This window comes from Thunnus albacares, chromosome 5 (genome assembly GCF_914725855.1).
Source record: "Thunnus albacares chromosome 5, fThuAlb1.1, whole genome shotgun sequence".
NCBI classification, from domain to species: Eukaryota; Metazoa; Chordata; class Actinopteri; order Scombriformes; family Scombridae; genus Thunnus; species Thunnus albacares.
In genome coordinates this window covers 20,958,338-20,982,143 of record NC_058110.1, presented here as the reverse complement: position 1 = coordinate 20,982,143, position 23,806 = coordinate 20,958,338, and the positions used below count along the sequence as shown (strand labels likewise).

The following is a 23,806-nucleotide window of genomic DNA, read 5'->3' as shown; positions in this document are numbered from 1 at the left end:
GGTGTAAAACTGATCTTAAAACATATGAACTATCTGCCGTCTGATACGTCTGTATCCGCCTGTTAGTGTCCTGTTGGAGTCTGTTAAAATAGTAAGTTACATCTGTTCTCATCAGCTCTGAATCTCCCAAACAGTGAGATACAGTAAAACCAGATTTCAACTAAACATACTCAGGATTTTGCTCTCAAAAAATTAGTGATCCCATTAGATTCATTATATATTACATATTGTATACTTGTTATGTTCATGTAAATATGCAGTCAGAGTTCAGAATGATGAAAAAAATTACAGCATTTCATAGCACATTTTTTGGTTCGGAAGTAAAAACATCAGGATGAAATTCACTTCCTTTAGGTACAATAGCTTACACACTGTGCATCAAAGACAATCTTTATTTCATTAGAAACAGCTCCAAGCTATAGATGCTATCATGACTGATTATAGTCCTGAAACCATAGACTGTAAGTAATAGTTCACAGTGTTAACCATGTTCATGTTTTTAAGAGCCTTTAGAGGACACATTAGACCTAAGGCCACATTTATTTTAGACGTTGCACAAGTCCTTCCTCACTAGAAAAAAAACAGCATTGGTTATTTGTTTGATTATAAAGGCCTTTTTTAAAAAATGTTTTCCAGAAAAGCAACCTCCTGCGGTTGAACTAATAATGACTGTCCTCTCTATGCTCAAAGGCATAAGTAACATGACATTACATCATCACTGAACCTCTCTAGGAGTCCATCTTTAATTTTTGAACACTTGCACCGGAGTTTGAGGTTTTTAGGTTTTGTGTGATTATATTCAAATATGTAACTGTAAACGTCAAAATACGTTATTGGTCCACACACTCCAGAATGACACATAGAGGTATTTTCTGAATGCATTCAAAATTACAAATGACTGTTGAAACATAAATACATTTTATGATGTGATAATGCCATGGTTGAGGTCTGGTTAAGTTTAGGCAAAAACCACTTGAGGTTTAGGGAAAGGTCATGGTTTGGGTAAATATAAGTACGATGTAAAATGTGACATATCATGCTTTGTGATTTTCTATTATTTTTAAACTGTTATGATGTTGGATGTCTATGTTTAACGTAGTCAGAAGTCCAGTTTCAGCCTGCTCTGAATGCTTCATTTGCAAAATTACCTCTACATCCTCCTCGAGATGACATCTAAATGTTTGCGCATGCCCACAAACAGTCGTCCATTATGTAGCCTTTGTTGCTAAGGTTGTTCCATGGGTTGTTTGTGTGTCATCCACTCACATATTTCGGATTAGACTTTGGCTCAAACATGTGTAGATGTATTTGAGAAGTTTATATTTGGTATAAAGAGGGGGACAGCTTCTGGAAGCTGAACGATCACAGAGTGGGTGGGGGGCCTTACAGAGACAGGAGCTAAAACGGACTGTTTCAGACAGGCTGAGGGGCTGCATTAAGAGCCAGTATAAGATAAATGAGGAGTTTTTGAACTGTAAATCTGCAAAGAGCCACAGAATATAAACATAAACAGACTTTGTTGCACTATATTAATGTCACCTGATTTCATCTTTTGCTTCAGTCATAGTTACTACGGCCACAAGAGGGCTTTGTCACTTGAACATCAGTATATGTCATATTGTTGTTTGGGTTACTTTCTTAAATGACTGATCCTGTTGTTTTTCTTGAGAGGACAGTCTCATGATACGATGAAACATGAAGAAAAAGAAGGGAAGCCACTCAGTGCAATAGGTGTGCAATATCATTTGCTCAGTTCATGCAAACAATGCAAGAGGAATACAGAACATGAAAGAAGGCTTGGGGAAATAAATGATACTATGGAATATAAAACAAAAGACAGGTCTCTAATGAGTACAGAACTTTTAGACAATAACTGACACCCCTCCCTTCACTACCACATACCGTACAACAGAAAATAACAAGCACATGCGGTACACACAATCTAGCATCTTTGTGTGCAACATAGATTCACTGGAACAAGACTAGAAAGAATGTCAAGAGGGAGGAAAATAGTTATCGGATAGAAGAAGAAGAAATAGAAAAAGAAAAGGAGGAGATGTTGATGGAGAATCACAAGCTGATGGGTGTTGGTGCAGTGCTGAAGCTGTGGCACAGCATCGTCTCCATGACCCAACAAACTGAGACCCATGCTAGTGCGAATGGGAGGGTGTCAGAGGGCACGGCCTGCTCTGCTGGACTTAAATAGTATTGCTTTAAACTGCATTAGGCAATATTTTTTATATTAACACATTCAAATAATTCCATGAAAAGTGAAAAGGATCACTCGTTGTGTTAGCTCAGCTTTTAGCTTTTGGTTTCCCAGGCCACACATATACTATATGGCTGAGTCTCATCAACTCCACCACGTGAACCCAGAGGCAGCCGAGCAAAGAAGCTCTGACATTCCGAGTATATGCCATCTGCCGAGTAAAGCAACTACAAACTGCTGAAGTAAGTTAGTGGCTGGTAAAGAAACTTGAGTATCTAGTGAGAAACGTTTTTCTCAGGCGTTCATGAGGCGCAAAAAGGCAGGTAGACAGTGAACTTAAATTCATACAGTATATGTACACATCCTTGTTCTTAAATACAATGTATTCTTTGTATATGTCTATAAAGCATTTGGAAAACTTAAATATAAATTTAATTAATTTAATTATCAAATAATGGATATAATATATTATTGTTATTTGTAAGATGAAACTTTAAAAACCCTTGTAGTCAAAAAACACTTATTGCAGTTGTAAGATTCACAAGCCTACAGTTTTTTTCTTCCCTTTTCCTTTTTCTGACCATCATGGGCTAATAATTGCTAGACTGAACTTGCATTTAAAACAAACTGGTTAAAAGCGTACTGAAGCATACTCATGTTTTTCATTGATGAGTTGATTCAATTATTATCAAGATTAATTACAAGATCTAATTAATTCATTGATTTGCTTAAGTAAAACATGTTTTGCTTTGTGTGACTGTGGTTAATAGGCTGTAAAATAATGCATACAAAGGGTGAGGAAAATAATCTTGGAATGAATGTGAAGTGAATGTAGTGTTTACAGTGGGCGTAATTAGAAACAATAGCTGCAGGCAATATAAAAAGTAAATTAACACTGTTATGCTGTATGCTGCGTGTTACACAGTCAAGTTAAATTATGAGTTTGAAACAAGTGTTATCTGCTATCACATCTGCTTCACCTTTTATTCCAAGTTTTAAATGATAAAAACTAAATATCTGTTTTTGTTCACTGAGATGAAATCGGGTGCAAGCCAAACTTTTTCAGTACTGATTTTTAGTTGCAACATTCAATTAGCACCTTCCTTATCATTTTAGCACAAGTTCCTGACTACCGTTGGTTTTGTTTTTCCACTTGTTCAAATTTTGTAGACTTTTTGGTAGTTCCCACCACATTTATCTTTATTTTGGTTTTGATAGGTAACAGAATGAGTTAAAGGCATACAGTATGATACGATATGAACCTTTAAAAACAGTGTGTGGTCTGTATATGAGACATATGTCAGCATATAAGTACAGGCATACAGCATTTAAAGAAATTGAGAGAGTGAAAGTGATAAACCACTCCTGTGTTACATTGTCAGCAGATTGGTTATTGTTTTATCACGGTTGTGAAGGTCAGCCAAGTCGTTAGAGAAATTGTCTGGACAAACAGTTCCTCTACAAAAGACATGACATTTAAGTCTCTTGTTCCACCTCTAAAATATCATTGCTATTTTATCTTTCCTCTAATCAAGTTCAATACAGTTCAGTGCTCGTTTAATCAATCACAGTGTGTTTGTGCGTCAGTGTGAGTTTGTGTTTATACACTAAAAATATTATGTTCACTTCCAAAAAAGCAAAAGTCAACATTTCAGTAATGAACTGGCAGAAATTCAGTTTCAGAACATCTACATCAGACCAACACACTCATTGTCACCTGTATGTATAAATACATCAAAAACAAAAAACAAAATCAAGTAACTAGAGCTACTTTGTAAATATAAGTAAGTGGAAACACTGTGAAAACAATCATGACAACAATCCAGCTGCTTTATGATACAAATGTGTGCTTAGATGAGAAGGGTAAAATACAGATACTGTATGGCCAAATGGCACTGGCATCATAAAGCAAACTGAAACAAACTAAGGCAACATACTGCAGTAGAGCTGAGACTACATAAAAGATTACTGTAATCGATTAGGCTGTAAAGCAAATCCCAAACATTCATTGGTGCCAGCTTCTCAAATGTGAGAATTTGCTACTTCCTTTTTTCCCTCGGGTTTTGGACTGTTGGTTGGACAAAACAAGCAGGTGGATTATGGAACCATCAGCTCTAGGAAATTGTGATGGGCATTTTTCACTATTTTCGGACAATTTATACACCAAACAATGGTTGATAAATTGATCAGCAGATTAATCAATAATGAAAATAATGGTTAGTTGTAGCCGTAGACTGCAGTATGAAATGATGAATTATCACCACATCGTTCTCTCGACTGAAACACACTGAAGGAATAAGGCAAACATGAAGGAGACATATTTTGCATCATTCACAGTATGTGAGGGCGCTGCAGTCATGAACAAAAACTAAAGATGCCACAACCAAAAACACATCAGATGATCACAAGCCCTGTACACACTATATGTGTATTTGTTTGTGTTTGGAGGAAAGCACAATGTTGGACTGCAGCATTATCAGTGACATTTTTACTCTTACTCTGTGTTAAATTGATCAATATCCCTCTCTGCTCTCTGTATTAGTATTTGATGAAGAGCAAGAGACCCCCTACTGCAATTCATTTCTTCCTATTGCACACAATTCACAATTGCCTTGTGGGAAATAGTACGCCCTGGAGTTGTCAGTGTAAAGGTCTCAGCTGTGGTGACCTGTGGATTTTTATTGTCTTTATCTTATGTGAGTGATGGAGCTATGTTATTTGAAATAAGCTATTAATTCCACTCTGACAAGGATGTTGCTCTCTCCCGGTCCCGTGAAGATCAGCAAAATCAACTTTAGAAGATTTATGACTTACATTTTAGACATTTTATATGCTTTCAATATCTATTATGTAAGTGTTCCATCTATGTTTATGTGCATGGCATTAAACAAAACACACAAACAAATCAACATTCAGCTGTAAAAAGAACATGAGGATTAGTGGAAAAAATCCTCAAAACCCAGTTCACATATCTGATTAGTAATGATAAATGATTTTAAATAGCAACAAGTTGTTCTTTTCATGAATTCTCTATTCTGTATGGAAGATGATGGATACATTGATTACACACGGCTCAAGTAGTGGAGGTCTGGTGACTCAGTCTTTTACAGTATTGCAAATGCACCTCCCCTGTCTAACAGTGTGTGTGTCTCCCTATACAATGTTCTGCACCTGTCTCTTGACTTGGCTTATTCTCATCTAACAGTTGAACTTGCCAAGCTAATCTTGCCCTGGCAGGCTGCTAGGTCAGTTTTGTTTATATGCTGTCAGTAGTCAGACCCAGTTCCAGAAAGCTTTGTTTTCCCTGAGATCTCAGCGTGCCAGCTAAGAGAATAAGGGCACTTGCTGGACTACTGTCAACCACATGCCAGAAGCAGGAGCGCAGACAAGCTGTCTTTAGCTTCTTTCTGGCCTCTCTTACTGTCTCTTCTTTTATTGTTTTCCTCTCTATGTGTTGGGCTGCTAAGAAAACCCCAAACTCAGTCTTAGGCTACATTCACATTACATGCTGAAGTGGCCCAAATCCAATTTGCCTCCAAATGACTCACATTTGATTTTTTTTCATGGAAGTGTGAACAAACCAAATCAGATTGTTTGATATTAGATCTGGGCCACTTGCATATGTGTTGCTAGATCTGATTCATATCTGATCTCTGGCTACACTGTAGCGAACTCTGTCGTTTTTTTAACATCTTTAACAACATGCGCATATTGCCTGTCATTATCATTCATTGTCAGCATATCACAGCCCGGTAAAAATAAATATGTTGGACCTTTATGGAAAAGCTGCTATTCAAGATAAACTGGAAGGAACTTATCATAACCAAATGCTAGCACAGCCATGTCATCCATGTTTATGATCTGAGTTTCGCATAAATGACGTTATTGTTATTATTCTTGTACGCATGCGTGGTAGTTTAGACCTCAACGGTGTTCACACCAGAGCCCTATAAACTGAATGTGAACTATCAACACAAAAAGATCAGCTCCGTCTAAATATGAGCATTAAGGCCTGTAATGTGAACATAGCCATAGGCTTCACATGAGCTGCAGTCTCCTTTTAATTCTCCACGCCTACACTGATTGGCGATTATCGCAGCTCAAACAGCTGCTCTTTTCTGGCTTTGTGGATACATGTACGTGTGTTTGAATGTTGTGACCATTTGCTTATGTAATTTGATTCTAACAAGCCAGGGATTAGTGAAGATAAAACAGTGAAAACCCAAACAAACACTCAGGTTTGGCTTTATGCCACCACAGGCAGGCGTCTGGCACAAGGACAGCGCCCATAATGCAGAAGTGAAGTCCATCAGAGATTCTGTGACCATGTTTCTGCTGCGGAAATGACAGAATTGATCTGAGGCCAAAAACTACATCAGAAACAAAATGCAGGAGCTGAATTTTTTTCACATATTTTATCATGTAAAAGCATCTTATTTGGTTCTTAATCTACTTTTGAGTATTTAGCTCTGGGCATCAAGTCTGTATATCCTAGTCTAGTGCTCACAGTTTACCGCCCTTCAAAGCTTGAAAAAAGGATTTGTATCTGAATTTAGTGAACTTTTATCTAAAATTACTGTTCAGTATGACTCAATTCTTATTTCTGGTGATTTTAACATTCATATTAATAACACCACAAACCATTTTGCTAACCAGTTTACTGACATGTTATCAACTTTTGAGTTCATACAGCATACTGCCAGGCTTACTCATAATCAGGGTCACACTCTTGACCTGGTTATTTCTAAAGGACTTGCTATAACTCCAAAGTGCACTCTAGATGTTGGGATTCAGATCACTGTTGTATTTCTTGTATTTCAGGCTCAGATGCCCAAACATGTACCTGGTATAAAATTTGTCAAAAGACACTCCATTTGTGCAGACACATCAGAAAAGTTTATTGCTAGATATACTAATTCTGTTAGGTGTACCTGGTCACATTCTGATTTTAATTTGCCTTCCTCGTCTTCGTGTGACAATATGGTCAATAATTTTGACCCTTCAGTGACACAAATTATGGATTATATTGCACCTATAAGAACTGAGTTTATTTATGGTAAAACAAAAGCACTAAAAAGAACCCGCCGCAAATCTGTGCGCAAGTGGTGTAAGACCAAATTGCAGATTGATTATAATATCTATGAGGACCTGCTCAGGAAATATAACAAATGAAAGAAGAAAGAAGAAATGAAAAAATCTAGACAACACTAATTTTCTCAAATTATTACTGAAGGTTTGAATAATTCTAAGTTTCTCTTTTGTAAAATTGATAAAATGGTTAATCCTCCAAGGTAATTACCTGCTGAGCTTTTCAGAGAAATGTAATGAATTTGCCTCATAATTTAAATACAACATTTCCAATATTAGGAATAATATTGTGGCTTCCTCTGCTGGTGGGTTTGACCTCTCCTCTTCCACCGTCTTAACTCAGTGCCATGTTGCCCACACTCTGTCCAACTTTGCTCTTATTCAAGTGAACTACAAGAAATGGTGCAGCTTTTAAGTTCTGCAACATGTGTTCTTGACCCAATGCCTACTAAGTTGTTCAAAAATCGTTTCAGCTGTTTTATAGATGATGTCCATGAGATTGTTAATGCATCCCTACTCTCTGGAATCTCAAACATGCTATTATAACACCATTGTTGAAAAGGAGTAATCTTGATCCATGTGTTCTTGAGAACTACAGACCAATCTCAAACCTTGCATTCCTGAGAAAAATTATTGAAAAGGTTGCGTACCAACAATTACATATATATCTGTCATCGAACAGTTTGTTTGACATTTACCAGTCTGGTTTTAGAGTTAACCACAGTACAGAAACTGTCCCGGTCAGAGTTGTTAACGATCTTAGCTCAGACAACCATAAAATCTTTATTCTTGTACTTCCTGACCTCAGTGCAGCCTTAGACACTGTTGACCTCATAATTCTTCTTTAGTGGCTAGAATACTGTTTAAGCCTTAGAGGCACAGTTGTTAATTAGCTTTCTTCCTATCTCACTGGAAGATCTTTTTCTGTTTCTATTGGTAACTGTGAATCAGTTGAAGTCGGTATTCCATATGGAGTCTCTCAAGGGTCAATTCTCAGTCTGCTGCTGTTTTATTTGTATATGCTCCCACTTGGGTCCATCATTCAGTAATACAATACTTCATATCACTCCTATGCTGATGACACACAGTTATATATTAGGGATGTGCAGAGGGTCCAATATTTGTATTTGTATCTGTATTTGTTGAGGCAGCAAAATTATTTGTATTTGTATTTGTATTCGAATAAAAGTGGAAAGAGGTTTAAAAATCCTTTTTTTGTTTTCATTACGCTTTTAATTTTAGAAAATTAGTGTTACAATAAGTGTTCATGAAGTGTTCTCTTGGGAGCACTTCACTTGTGTCAGTAGCTCAGCTTTATCTCTGGGGAACACCCTCAACTGTGGGAGTGATGTCCAAATTAGGAAATGTGCATCATGTAGCAGGTGGATGTGAATCTCCTTGTTGAGACCTGCTGATAGACATAACAGTGGAGCAGAGGAGAGAGACTGAGATAGTAATGTAAGCGACGTGTGCACCTGTATTTAACATGTTTTTTTTTTCTTCCTGAAAACAAAAAACAAAAACAAATAAATATTTGTATGAAACAAATATTCATAAAAAACCCACTATTTGTGCTTTGTATTCAGGCACACCCCTATACATTATTCTGTTTCTGCCAACAGCCTTAGCCCAGTGAATGACGTCATCCAATCTATTGCAGATATCAAATATTAGATGGCCAATTTTTTTCACAGCTAAATGAGGACAAAACAGATATTCTTTTAGTAGGTCCCAAGGCTTTGAGGCACCAGATGCACTCTTTGTTAACTCCCCTTTGGTAAAACCTTGTGAGCACGCCAAAAACTTGGGTGTGATTTTGGATACTGATCTTAACTTCCAGAGGCACATATCTAACAACGCTGAGACTGCCTTTTATCATGTCAGAAATATATCTAAAGCAAGATGTTTCCTATCACAGTCAGACTCTGAAAAGCTGGTTCATGCATTTATTTCTAAAAGACTAGATTACTGTAGTACACTTAGGTATTAAATCAACTCCAGCTCATTCAGAATGCTGCAGCAGTATTAACTAAAACCAAAAGATTAGAACATATCATTCCTATTTTATCATTTCATCACTGGCTCCCAGTTAAACAAAGAATTGATGTTAAAATACTTCTTATTGTTTTTAAATCTATGAATGGCTTAGCTCCTTCCTACATTGTTGACATGCTCACTCAGTACACACCAGACAGATCCCTTAGATCATCAAGCAAAGGTCTCCACACCAAACGTAGAATAAACTCTAAATCAGCTCATGGTACCTTCAGTCATTATAGTCTTACTGTCTTGAATTCTCTACCACATGAACTAAGCTCCGCTATATCAGTGTCTTCTTTTAAAAGCAGACTAAAAACATCCTTTTTCGCAAGCTTTTAGTTAGGTTTAAAGTATGTGGTTAAAAACTTAAACTTTTATTTTTGAATCAGTATTATTATTATTATTCCCTTTTTTAATAATAATGATTATACCTTCTTATCTTATTCCCTTTTTATTGTAATACCTTATCTTATATGTTTTCATGTATGTAATATCTTCTTATCTTATATGTTCTTATCTTACATGTTTTTGTTATGTATGATCCCATTTGCCTATGTTTTTTGCTTTTCATCTTGAAGCACATTGAGTCCATGCATGTCATATGAAATGTGCTTTGTAAATAAACTTGACTTGACTTGACTTGACTTGACAGCCATCTAGAGTAAGACAGTGCAGGCTTCTTTATTTCTGGACCAGCTGGCTGAACTCTCTTCTTCTTTTTTCACCATCAACTGCATTTTCTCTCCTTGAAACTTGATATTTTGCAAGAGGATGAGTAGTGTGATGTAAGAATTTTGTGTGATGCGAAAAGCTTTCAAGTACATTCTAATAAATGATAGCCCTTCTGGCAAGGATAGAGGTGGCCATGAGATGAGAATGGGAGGCAAGAAGGATTTGAAGCTGAAGGCAGTGGGGGAGAAAGAGACAGAGCAGTGAACGACTCTTTAACTTACTATATCAAATATTACATTATTTACTTAGAATTGTAATTCTGTTTATCCATATTATAATCCCATTTCATGTCTGTCCTTCCTTGCTCTTTTTTTATGTTACAGGGCTTTTTCATTGAGTTTTTCCTTTATCCCAATTAAGGGATAAAGTATGTCTCATATGTTCAGATTGTGATGTCCTCTGGGGCAAATTTGTCAGCACAAAAGAGCTGGGAACCCTTTCTTCATATTTCATCCCATTGCTCTTCTTCTTCTTTCTGTGATGTTGTAAGAGACTGATGAATGTGAGTGCCCAAACATACAGGCTGGCGGGAACACTTTGGGACTCACACATGCACATTTATGCCATGTGCACTTCTGCAATGCATATGCACTTCATTAGAGTGTATTAAGACAGGACAGGAGTTTTCCTTTGAAGTTTTTAGTGAGAGCGATAATAAAACTGTGAAAACCAGAAAAAGACAAGATACCATAAAAGGAGTTAGACCAAAGGTTTTGTAAAAATCAATCAGTACTGTAACAAGACATTGTCCCTCATGCCAGGAAGCATCTTCTAGAAATTCTGTTTATAAACTACTAATTTGAAATAGCAAATACATTTGGAGAGAGACATAATGCCGCCTGAATCATGTCTTTTATCAACTTATCAACTTTTTTATCAACGCAAAATGTTCAAACAGAACATATCTGCAAAATGTTAGTCAATAGTGTATTCCATTTGTTTTTCCTACAATATCTGCTCTTAGCAACTTAAGCATCACTGACGTTTCTTAGTTGTGTAATGTAACTTCTATAAGACATAGTGTAGTCATAGGAAGATGACAAATGGACAAATGATCAACAAAGTCCCCATTGGAGGAACAACATGTTAATTAATCTAGTTAAATTCATAGATTCCAAGACAGGCATGTAGTATAATGGTTAGCTTTGTTAGCACTGAAATAATGACCCAAAAACCTCAACAGAGTTGTTTAATCAATTCAAAAACAATAATGTTTTGACTGTAGATATATGAGCACAGAGTGAATACAACTATTAAGTATATGAGGGTTATAAGAGTCTGTTTAGAGTGTGTTTACTGAATTGAAAAATTAGTCTGACGTAGATTTTAATGCTTATCTAACTCAATTATGTAAAGCAAAGACTCTGATTATAGTTTGCAATGACAGCTTTGCAGAACTGAGAGCAACATTCACAAAGGCTGAAGAGTGAAGATTACTGGCAAGATTTGAGGATTAGCAACAAACATGACAATTTATGCACTTTAATTAGGAGAGAAGGATAGAAAAAGACACAAGAAAAAAACAAAACTGAAGCCTTGCTTTGAAGAGAGAGCAATTACCCCTAGCTTAAATAATATGCGCTACAATAACTCCAATTCCCTAGCCACAGTTTAGTAAGTATAGAAAATTAAGCTCTTACCGGTGACGATGAATGTTTTAGATTTTTATGTAGAACCTCAGTATCGTCTTAATCCATCATATTAAGTATTTGCTATGATGTTTGTGAGAAGACTAACAAGATTTGTGATTTGTGGAAATGTCAACATATTTCTGAGACACAAACACAAAAGGAAATTTCTTCCCCATCCATGACAGATTTATTTGTTTTTCCTCTGTATTCTCTGTATGCGTGCCTCTCAGCATGTAATAAGATTCAAGTTTGAAGTCTGCTCTTTATCAAACACCTGCTTGCTGCCGTGACACATGGCTGCTGTGCTGGCTGGTTGGAAAATTGCCCATCAAAGTAAGATGTTTTCCCTCCTCTGTATGCTGTGGAAATTGTATTTAAATTACAATATTTAAATGTAAAACACAGGAAATGATTCATATATACATCCCACTTCTCAAAAGTCTTATAAAGAGACGCTGGAAAACAAGAACAAGAATGAAAGGATGGCAAAATTAAGGAGGGAGGCAGAGAAATGAAGATGATAAATAGTGGAGGTTGAATGTTTGCTGCCCTTTAGCCCCAAACTCTTTAGCACAGATGTTAGAACTTGCAAGTCCTGAATGATGTAACTTGAACCCTGGTCCTTTGAAAACTTTTCAAAGTTAACAATCAAAAACTTTTGCTGATTCCTTTGAGGGATGAAGCCCCAGTGCAACCTGTTTGTTTTGAAAAACGCATATCTACATCCATCTGTTTGTCACAAAGACAAATCCCCACTGATATATCGAAATGTCTGAGGCTTGTGTTTGCAGTGGGCAGCAGCACAACTTGAGGTGAACAGATGGGAGAGTGAGGGAATAGGGGTGAAGAGTGATTGGAGTCACTCGTGATATTAAAGACAGATGAAGAGCACCAAGAGAGAATGTCAATGTGTGAGCATTGTGCTGTTTGAGAGGTGTTTGTGAGAGACAAAGAGGTGAACAGATGGATGTATGAATGATGCAGGGGCAGGACATGTGGGGAGTGCAAGAGATGACTGCAACACATATAATTTGCATGAACTTGGGTAAATGTTTGGAATAAAGGGGGAGATGTTTGCTAAATGGATGGATGACTGGAAGATACAAGAGTGTTGTGGAGAGGAATAAATGATAGAGGTGAAGAGGAAGAGAGAACACAGCCGTCCATCTGGAAGTCAAATACAGCTAGACAGATATGGAGCCTGATGTTCATGCACAGCTGAACTGTGTGCTGTAAAATGTATGTTTGATGGCATGCAAGGCACAAAATGCACCCCGGATCAGTAAGTGTATGGAGTTTTTCTATGGAGAATTTAATTTTAAAAATATCAATTAAATTACGACATTATGTGGTCGTATATCAATTTAAGACTTATAATGAAATGCCTGTCAAGAAACTTTGCGTTTCATTTCATAGCCCCACAGTCACATGCACAGTTTACAGCATGTTATATAATCACTATCATCTCCATCTTGCTTTATGTGGACAGAGAAAGAACCACATTGACACCCCGCTGGCAAGCTTATGTCTTCAATAATTTAAGGCCCATTTTGTCTTGTCATTCTCTACCTATTCAGCCTCCAAGGCAAGACTTGATTCTGCTACAGTGGTATTCATGAGACTGACAGGCACAGTAATTCCTCCTCTTTTCTTCAGGTGAATTATAGAAGGTCTGTATATCAAATAAATTGTTAATTGTCCAAGGGACCAGGTGATTGTCAGGTCATCTTCCAGGATTCATCTGAGCTTTTAAGTGATTCCAGAGAAATGTTGATAGGTTTCCATTTGAAAAAAAACATGCTAATGCATGTATTAAATCCTGGATATATGTCATATTCATATACAACTAACCTCATGAAATGTTGTTTTGTTCAGAATTGTTGAATGCCTACACTTGTTCATTTCTAAGCTAAGGACTTGCCTTTTTTTTCACCATAGTAAGTAGTGAGATGCATGCAACTCTCTGTAACAGGATAAACTGTGTACTGCTTTCACAGTAGAAGTAATGATACCAGGGAGATGAAAAGAGAGAAAAGCAAAGTTTGTAAAAGGAAGAAGATTAAAATAGGGGTTAGATTAATGGATACCCTTAAGGAGAATAAGAGGATGAAAGAGGAAAACATGAGGCTGAGAAAAGAGATAGTGTGGATCTAAAAGCATTTGCACGATTCCTCCTCTCATTCCCTCGCTCACAAAGAAGCAACATGCAGGAAGTGACAGGAGGTACAGAGTTGAGAAAAGGAGGGAGTGGGCCATAATGGAGGCCATTTGGAGCAGTTTATATTCTACTTCATCATCAAAAAAGGACATGTTATTGATAAAGTCGCTCTGTCAGAAGTGATTCAGTCCAAGCTTGACATTTGAATCACAGCCAACACAGAAAATACAAAGGCTGAACTGGCAATGTTACAAGTTAGAAACTTGCACTGACTGTGTTGTACACTGTGAGTAATGATATTTTGTTAAGCTACTTTTACACATGCAGTCTATCCCTGAAATGTTCAAGAACATTTCCTGCATGGGGTTATGTGTGAATGGGAGCAGGGATCAATATTCAATCTTTCGAAATCTTTTTGAAATCTGTACCGCCAATTTCCCACCTCAAGACCTACTAACATTTCAGGGAAAATGCCGGTACGGCTGTGTTGTGAATGAAAGCATTAACATTGCAGGGAATGGCAGATAAAGGGTTATGTCTGTCTGATGAAAGACACTTTGAGCGAAACAATCATAAGACTCCGCTGAATAGAGGAAACTTTGCTATTTTTTGAATGTTTAAATATTTCAAATAAAATGTTCACACTCTTTTGTACCCTCCTCTTTTGAAGTTTTAGTAAGCAGGCATATGGAGAACGGAGATGCAGGTGTCAGATCAGGGCTCAGCAAGCAGACATGCCACTCCAAGAGAAACATCTCTAAATGTAGCTACAGGAGCATTTACTCACTGACAAATAGCCTAAACTGTACACACATTGCACTGACATTCACAGTTAACATTACACTGCTAATTTCATACTCTACACTCTGGTTTGGCCATAAGAGCTGGATACTGAACCAAAAATGGAGCCCATTCAGTCCAATAAGAATCGCTCAGCTGGCACATATGCCAAAAAAAGTTTCTAGCTTCCAGGTTTGCTTCTTTGTGTGGCCCACTGAATACATGCAGTGGTGTTTCCCCCACTGGCTCTGCCAGTGAGTTCCTGGTCTGCCCATAGACTTTACATTGCGATGACATCACAGATTTTTAAATTGCTTTTCTCGGCTCGAGGAAAGTTTTAAAAATATAAAACCTCCATAGATCAACAATTCATAATAGAAAAAGTCATCATTGACCTTGTTTGCAGTTTGAGGTGTCCTGTCAACAGTTTTACAGACATCTCTTTCACAACGGTGGTCTATGGGGAAAATGCTTTTTGGGCCTTTTTGGTGGTATTTGTCACTGCCAATACCACAAGTGACCACTGGGAAAAATTGTCTGCAAGGCTGAGCGGTGGAACCCCATCCAGCTCTTATAATACATCCATGGGTCTGGCAGCCACTGTCACACACCTGCTCTCTCTCTCTCGATCACACTCACTATGCTCGACTACACCCCCCCACACACACACATACACACACACACGAATGTTCTTGAATATGTTCCTGAATGTAGCTGCATGTGTGAACAGTGAAAATCTATGTGTGAAAGAGGCTTTATACTCACATTGTTAATTCCTAACTCCCCTACTGTGTTTTCAAGTTCTGCCAGTGATGCGCTAGCCACAGTGAGGTTGCCTTTCAAAGATGAAACAACCCCCGCGAAGGATACACCTGTGAGTCCTCAGGAGTGGCTTCTCTTGTCTCTGCTACTGTGAAAGCAAAACATGCTTCAGCATTTATTTCTGGGTTTCAGAGTAAGGGATGAGTGATGAGTTTTGTTTGCAGACGGCAAGACTGAGGAAGAGGAAAATAGAAAAGGGTGAGAGGGAGATGGTTAGTGAGGGGAAAAGGATTTTTGGTCCTCTGTCTCTTTCTCATCAGTAATATCTGGGGGAAACAAGATAATCACTCATGTCCTGTTTACATAATCATGCTTATTTATTGTAACTGGCTCCCAGCGTATCATGTCTTTGAGTCCAGACTTGCTCTACTCTTGGAGATGCATCCCTAACTGATTGCTTCTGTTCTCTTTTTTTGCTCATTTGCCTTTTTAGCACAGTGATAAAAAATAATTTTCTTAATTTCTGTCACAGTGCACAGCAGGCTTGTAAAACAGAGAGAAAATCAGACTCAGTTGCACCTTAAAATAAGCTGTAGACTGGGTGATATGGAGGGTAATGTGTCTTTACCTCTCCAGGGGGCTGGATCTTATTTCACGCACAGTTTAGGTCTCTGTTGCCAAATTTTGACTCATTATTCATGAGTCAAACCAGACTTGTAATAGCTCAGTAAGTGCCCAAATCTGAGCAAATAGCATAAGTCATAATTCTCACACAGCTACATTGGTGTGTGTGTGTGTGTCTACAGTCCACATTTTGCATTTATCAACTCACAAGGGTCTTGCAATCATGTTTTGTCCAGTTGAGGATCGTCAATCCAGAATTCAGTCTCTTCTATCTTTTGTCAACCCTGAAAAGTGAATCCATGCCACCATTTCATCACAGCAGGGATAATGCAACACCTGCACTAAGGACTCAGTCAGAAATTAATTTCCCACCTCCAGCTGATACAATATGCAGCTGCTTGGCTTTATCAAAATCCAACAGTCCTGATTATATTGCACCCATCCTTGCCTGTCACGCTGAGAATTGATTTTGAAGATTTTAACTGATATCATTCAAAGCTTTTGGGGTTAGGTGACATTTTGGATTAGTCGGGTCTTAATTAGCCTAAGTGTAGCCTTAGAGCTTCTGGTGTGGCACTCCTGGTTGCTCCTAAAGCATATTTCACATAGGATATGATAAGTTACTGTTGTCAGGTATCAGTAACTTATGGCTGGTACAAGAACAACCTGCAACCAATATATCTGAGAATTAACGACTGCGGATAACGCTAAAAGCTACCACCCTCAAACTGGGGTCCTGTAAATTTAAAATATGGGTGATTGTCAGTTTTATTATACTTCAAAAACACTGAGGTCTGAAAGTGAAGGTGGTCTCTAGCTAGAATCTTTCAGTGAAACAATACAAGTACCGTAGCTCAGAGACTCAAGGAATTAATGTATGTGTGAATATAATTACAAACATTTGTTTTCTAAATTGGAGATCTCACTCTAGGTTCCCTTACCTACTTTGCATTTTGCAGGGGTGTTCAATTACATGTGTGTGTGTGTGTGTGTGTGTGTGTGCAGGGTGGATGTTTTTCACTATCACTGAATTTTGACATTGTCAGTGTCTCCTATTCTTCTTATGAGTAATCTCCATCATTCTGCGCTCAATCCCGTGTCTGACAGTTTCACTTATAGGATTTCTCTCATCCTTTACTGTGCTCATTCATTCCAGCCTCCCATTCTTTTACAACAGTCTTTACTGCCCTCAGTCTCCTTGACAGTTTTGCCCTCTCTCTTTCTGTTTGCACTGTATGTCTGTCTCTGTGTGTGCAGACTGTAAATTTGTATGACAGCAAGGCTTAAGTTGTCACAGATGTCCTCTACAATGATTAGCACCAATTCTACCATTCAGCTACATGCTGACAGTCATTTTATGACTTTCCTTCACTCTTTATTGCACCTTTTTCCCTCTCTGATACATGAGGGTGAGTGAGGTGGCAAGGTGAGCAAGGTCCTCTGGTTGACTGCTCCTCCAGTCCACATGTTGAAGTGTCCCTGGGCAAGATACTGAACCCCAAATTGTGTGAGTGTGTGTGAATGGGTGAGCATAGAAACATTGTGGGGCACTTTGGATAGGAAGTACAGTATTGCTCCTGATGAACAGGTTGGCACCTTTCATGGTAGCTTCTGCCTTCAGCGTATTAATGAATGTTGGAGTGTATTGTAAAGGACTTTGACTTTGAGTGGTCTATAAGACTAGAAAGGTGCTATATAAATACAATCCATTTACCAGTCCATTTATACCCCTGACACTGCTGAGAGCAGACAGTAGAAGGGGATGAGAATCACATAAATAATCAGACAGGCAGGCAGATGCAGCATCATATCACTGAATACTTCTCTAAGATTCTGTAAGATCACTACTGACACCATGATGTTGCTGTCGGTTGAAAACCCTGCGTATCCCAATTGTCAGTTTTTCAGGAATTATGAAAGAGCAATCTTGTTTTCAAAATTTACCACCATGCAAGACACTGCAAATGATGAGTGAAATAATGTCATAAGCCCAACAGATCAACTATTTAGTGAATCAAATATTCTGGACTCTTTTTTTCAAGCTATGAATAAAAGGGACAAACAAATGAAATAAAATGAAACATGATGCTCAGATCAGATTGAGTCTCAGATTGGAAAAAAATTACTATCAATAATTATAAAACTACAATTTAAACGTACAACAATATCTGCATGGAGATCAATATATTTACGCATATTTGTGTCCAAAGACAAAATAGATTGGTACTAGCTGCTGCAGTCAAAGCTTGCTGATAGTCAAACTGTGATGTGAAGTCTGAATAAAAATGTTTAGAGTCATTAAGGTGTATAAAGCCCTGAAGCAAATTCACCTTGGTTTCCAACTGCGCTCCACTTGCTCAGGATGCGCCTAATTGCATATAAAGTGAAGTCTAAAAGTCGGAGTGCACTACAAAGAACTAAACTCTTCCATTGTTTCAAAAAAAATCTACATTTCTAGTATTTGTATCTTTGGGGCTTTGAATTTTATTTTCAGGAACAGAGAGTAAAAAAAAGGGAAAAATATTATATGATTCTCATTTTAAAATACAAGAGATATCCCTTTGTAAGCTGCTTAGAAACTGGGTTAGAGGCACGGTGTGAAGGTAAGATGAAAACGAACCATAGAGACTCAAGAATCCGAGTTTCATGTGGAATGTGAAAATTGCTTGTCACCAAGTTGGATGAGCTTGAAGCCTACACAAGACAGCAGGAGAATTGGAAGTGAAGCATAGTTTGCTTTATGGAGGCATTGCTACACAGGAATATAGGTTACCAGACTAGAAATAGAGGGCTTCTCTGAATAGTCACAAAAACAGTTAGAAAGCAAAGACAGGAGGCAACTGGGCTGCTGCAAATTGGACACCTAAGTGTGAGGGCTGAAGAGGTGAGCATGCTTCAGCCTAAGTTCTTATCAGAGTCAAACAGAGTCTGAACTTCCTTCCCCAACACCTTTCTGACTTCAGAACTGTAACTTTCTGAAACTGATAATCTGTCACTTTTCATGTGTACAAATGAGTGCAACACTATGAATTCCCAAAAGTGTGATAATAGCATCCCTCCTCTCTATATAAAAAGAGGCTTTTTGCTTTGCCTTTGAGTGCGGTCATTCGTAAAAAAAGCTATAAACACTTTTGCCTTCAGACAGACGATGGTCAGACGATTCATCATACAAACTAGTTCATTTCGAGGATACTGACATCTTAAATCAGTACCATAGATAGGTAGCAGCTGGCTTTGAGTATAAGACAAACAATGCTATTGTAAGATGTCAAGATGCGGATGACTGAGTTTTCAGCTATTGTAGATCCTTTAAAAAAGACTATACCTTGTGAATTTTTATACTATATTGTAGTGGTTGTTACTTTGTGTTCAGACAGAACACCAAGCAAGTTGAAGATGTTTCAACTTGAGCAAAAAAGTCACACATTCCCCAGGTCTTCATGAATCTGCTTCATAAACATACAGAGAGAAGAGGAAGAAGGAGAGAGGGAGGGAAATAACAGAGAGAACTGGAGTCTCTGGTGGCCTCTGAGCTCAGTCAGAAGTTGAGCTGAACACAAACACACAGATACACCCTAACAGACACAGACAGTGCATCTGTTGCTAGCTAGCTTACAGCTAATGTACAGTTGGCATTTTGGCTGTTTGGGCCGAATAAACACAAACTGTCCAGCGGCAAAATACATGCAAATTTGCAAATTTCTGTCTGAACATACTGTAGTTTTACATCATTAACTCCCAGCACCCTCATGATAATCACGGGAGACTTCACTAATGTGTCTTTCTCTCCCTCTAATGAACTTTCCTTAGTTTAGTAAATGCAGGGCTGGAGAGAAGAAAGTTTGCCTGTATTAATTTTATACAACACATTTATATATCTTAGTTTACATGTACATTTACAACTATGATATTATTTTAGAACACAGTATGCATATACATTCCTAATTCTTATTCTTATGTACATATACAACCTCTTGGTACAGCTGTATATTCATGAACCCTGCACACTATGTGCTTTTCATTTGGTGCACTGGTGTATTCATGTCATTCTTCCTTCTAATTGTTCCCCACAATAGTGACACTTGACACCCATTACATTACAAACCCATTACCACTTGTACTTGTTTACACAGTGGAGTCTTGTAAATGTATCTTTTGTCCATTTGTGTAATTTATGTGTCATCTGCTGGTGTGACATCTAAAGCTACCCTCAGGGCTTAATAAAGTATCATCCTATCCCATTCGTTCTCTCTGCAGTCCCCAGACCTCAACCACTAAACATCTGTGGAAACCTTTGAAAAGGGAAAAAGCGAAACATATTGTAAAATCACAAGATGAGACAGTCTCGAGGACACTATCAAAGAAGGCTGAGATAATGTAGATCCTCTCATTCTGACAAAAAAAAGAAAAGATACATGTAGATTGATGCCGCAAGAACAAACTGTGATTAAGACAAACTGTGGACATAATGCATAGGAGTGGTTTATGGGAAAGTAATTAAATAGCAAATATTAATTAAAAGTGCGATGCTATGCAATGTCATTTGAGTAAAAAGCTGTTCACAACAAAATTGTTCATTGTACACAACTCCACTGTAATAGATGCACATACTTATACACCCATATGCTAATACAGGCAATCACTTGCATTTGTGCACAAACCTGTGCAGGATTGTATTTGCTAACAAGCTGTGCTACATGCACAGAGACCACATAAAATTCTAATAAAAAGTAATCACAGGATAACATTAAAACAATTTCCTCACCTCTAGTTCTCTTTGAAGATAATCTCTTGAGTGTATGTTAATAGGGAATTGTCCAAAAGCAGCTTCACTCTTAACCCCAGGTGATTTAACATGTCTCTTCTTTTTGTTAGATCCCTTTAATGTGTAAGTAGGGGTGAAGTCATTGAGAAAATAGGAAGGCTATGAATACATTTTTATGTTATCTCCACCCATAAATTCCTTTAAAAAGATTGCCTCAGCAATTTGCCTTGGGCACAATGAACACTGTATTGTCAGGTCATTCTATGTATGCAAATAACTGCCTGGTTTCCAAGATGAGACTGATTTTGAGGTGAACGATTGAATTGAATTTGTACATGGAAACAGGCTCTTCTCTCTCTGCTCTTTGATGAGACTGTGTAGGTCGCAAATTATAAAAAGCAGAGGGAGTAGAGTAGTAAATGCCCTTCATGGTTCATTATGTCACCACTTACGCAGAAAATGTGTGGCAGAGCTAACGAGGGACAGAAGGAGTGTTAAACACACTTTCAAAACCATTTTGAAGCAAATACATGTTTCCGTGATGTGTTGTGATACAGGTTATTATGAATTTTCTCTAGTTGTATGTAGTAGTGAGAAATATATAGGTGTAATGGCTTACATTAGCACAGATGTGTACCACAAGAGGCTTTCTGAGACTGTATGAATCTGGTTTGGCCTCTTGTTCAAAACATTACTAATTGTTGAGAGTGGGAGAAGTGAAGTGAAGCTAAACTGTGTTTAAAATTGCAACTTGGTTTTAGGGCATTGTAACAGTGGTTGTGGTCTAATCCACAAGTCGCTTCATGTTTTGTCCTATCTCAGGTATCAAGATTTAAATTCGTAATAAAGTTGTTTTCCCTTGTTTTTGTAAATTGCCAGAGGGCAAAAACAAAGCTGAAAGATTTATCTTCCCCTGTCTTTTTCCCTATGTGTCTGTTCTTCCATTTTTGTTCTAGATGGGAAATGCCTCCGAAACGTTTCTGCTCGTGTCCAGAATATCGAAAGACAATGACTTCCTCATGGGAACTCTCTATACCATTTTTGGTATGTTTGGGGGGTTTTTTTTCCTACGTTTACACCATTTAACTGTATAAATGTGTATTATATTCCAACAGCCCTGATATACCCTGCAACTCTGTTTCCAGGTGTGCTGTCGGTGCTGGGGAACGGGATCTTGCTGTTCGTGGCCTATAGAAAGAAGTCCTCCTTGAAGCCAGCAGAGTTCTTTGTGGTTAACCTCGCCATCAGTGACCTGAGCATGACCATCACCCTGTTCCCACTTGCTATCCCTTCAGCCTACGCTCACATGTGAGTGACCATTCAAATCCCCACTTCTCTCTCTCCTTTCATCTATTACGTCACATTCAGTATGTCCCTGAGGGACGAGGAGAGAAGGCAAAGAGAATGAAAAAGAGTCAGAGAAGCAGGACTGTAGCTTCTGAGCATACTGAAGTTATGCCCTCATTGTTACTGGGAGTTTGGAGGCCTTAACAACTTGAGCCGGCAATAGTGGATTCTTTAAGGCTGATAACCTTCAGACTTAATAGATTCTAAATTTAACTGTTTTAGGTAAAAAATAAATAATGACATTTTAAAGGGATTCAGCATTTGGATTGTGGGCCCATGACATCAGTATTTCTAAAATCCTATAGAAGAGGATATTGTCTCTATCACAGATAAAATACAGATAAAAAAAAAGCTTTCAAAACAGTCAGTGAAATGTTGCAACACATAACAGTCTCATACAGTACATCCTCTGCTTCATCCCGTGGCCTTCCCTACTTGCAGCTCTAATCCCCTGAGCATGTACAGCTGATAGCTGTCACATGTGCCATGATTGGGTCAAAATGCATCATTGTTCACTGCAGTTGTATAAAACCCAGGGGAAGGCCAGAAAATGTATTACCTGTTTCATCTACTGGGTGTGTAGTTGTGTAGGATTTTGCAGACAACTCCTGGCCTGATACCGGGATGTCAGTCAATAATCAATATTCCCTTGTCTTTTTCTGTCTCTGTTCAGGTGGCTATTTAACAAAACGACCTGTACTGTCTACGCCTTCTGTGGCGTTTTGTTCGGCCTGTGCAGTCTGACCAACCTCACAGTGCTCTCCTGTGTCTGCTGGCTCAAAGTTTGCTGCCCAAACCATGGTAAGACCACCAGTTTGTATGTTTTACTTTGTAATTCCATTTAAAACTACCATCATCACAGAAAAACAAGACTATTTTAAAACAGGGCTAAAAGTGTTAGTAATATTAATTTTTTTATATTGACTAAGCAGAAGGTGCGCTTTACCCGTATTGATCATCTTGTTGAAATTTAGATTCTTGCCCTCCCCTGAAGCCAAATACCTTGAATCTGATAAGAGAAATATTAATGTAGTAAGGCCAGTACCTCAAGGGCTTGTTACAAAGTAAAAGTGGCCATGTTGCAATAATGGTAATGTTCAAGGCCATGTTCTAACCTCTTTAAACTGCAGGATATGTAAATAAGGATATGTTTATAAGGCCCTTTAATGCACTCCCTTCCCTTATTTATGTACTCCCCTGCTGTGTTTTTTTATGTTTGAAAACATAACAAATCATTCAATTATTGGAATAGCATGATTCCCCAGCTGTATGTTTTGACTGCATCGCTACTGTCAGTGTTTACTAATGAATTTCAATTTGTGTCGTTCATTTTACAGAATAGCTGAGTAAATGAGCACTGAGTCATTTCCTTCAGCCATAAATATACTGTAACCCTGTAAACGTGTACAGACTAAAGACTGCAGACTTCAGTCATTGGTTCCCAAAGTAGGTGCCACAGTATGGGGTGCCTATACGAAGGAAGAAGAAGGGTTCCACTGTACGGTTGTAATAGCATTTCACAATATGAAAACACAAGACAACATTTACATTAACCACATATGTGGTAAATATGGTAAATGTGTAGTTATGCCGCAGCTAAGATGTAACGACGTGGTGGCTGATGCTTGTCAATTGTTATATTTTCCTGCACATTAGTTTTCCAGATACAT

The 23,806-nt window shown here is 38.0% G+C and overlaps 1 protein-coding gene across 1 annotated transcript in view; it reads left to right on the top strand.

The window, feature by feature from the left end:
* opn7b (opsin 7, group member b) overlaps window positions 1-23,806 on the top strand; it is a 66,922-nt gene that overhangs the window by 30,261 nt on the left and 12,855 nt on the right. Inside the window, exons 2-4 of the mRNA XM_044350361.1 lie at window positions 21,746-21,833; window positions 21,935-22,097; window positions 22,810-22,937. Coding sequence (XP_044206296.1) covers window positions 21,746-21,833; window positions 21,935-22,097; window positions 22,810-22,937 — 379 coding nt within the window. The remainder of the gene's footprint in view (window positions 1-21,745; window positions 21,834-21,934; window positions 22,098-22,809; window positions 22,938-23,806) is intronic.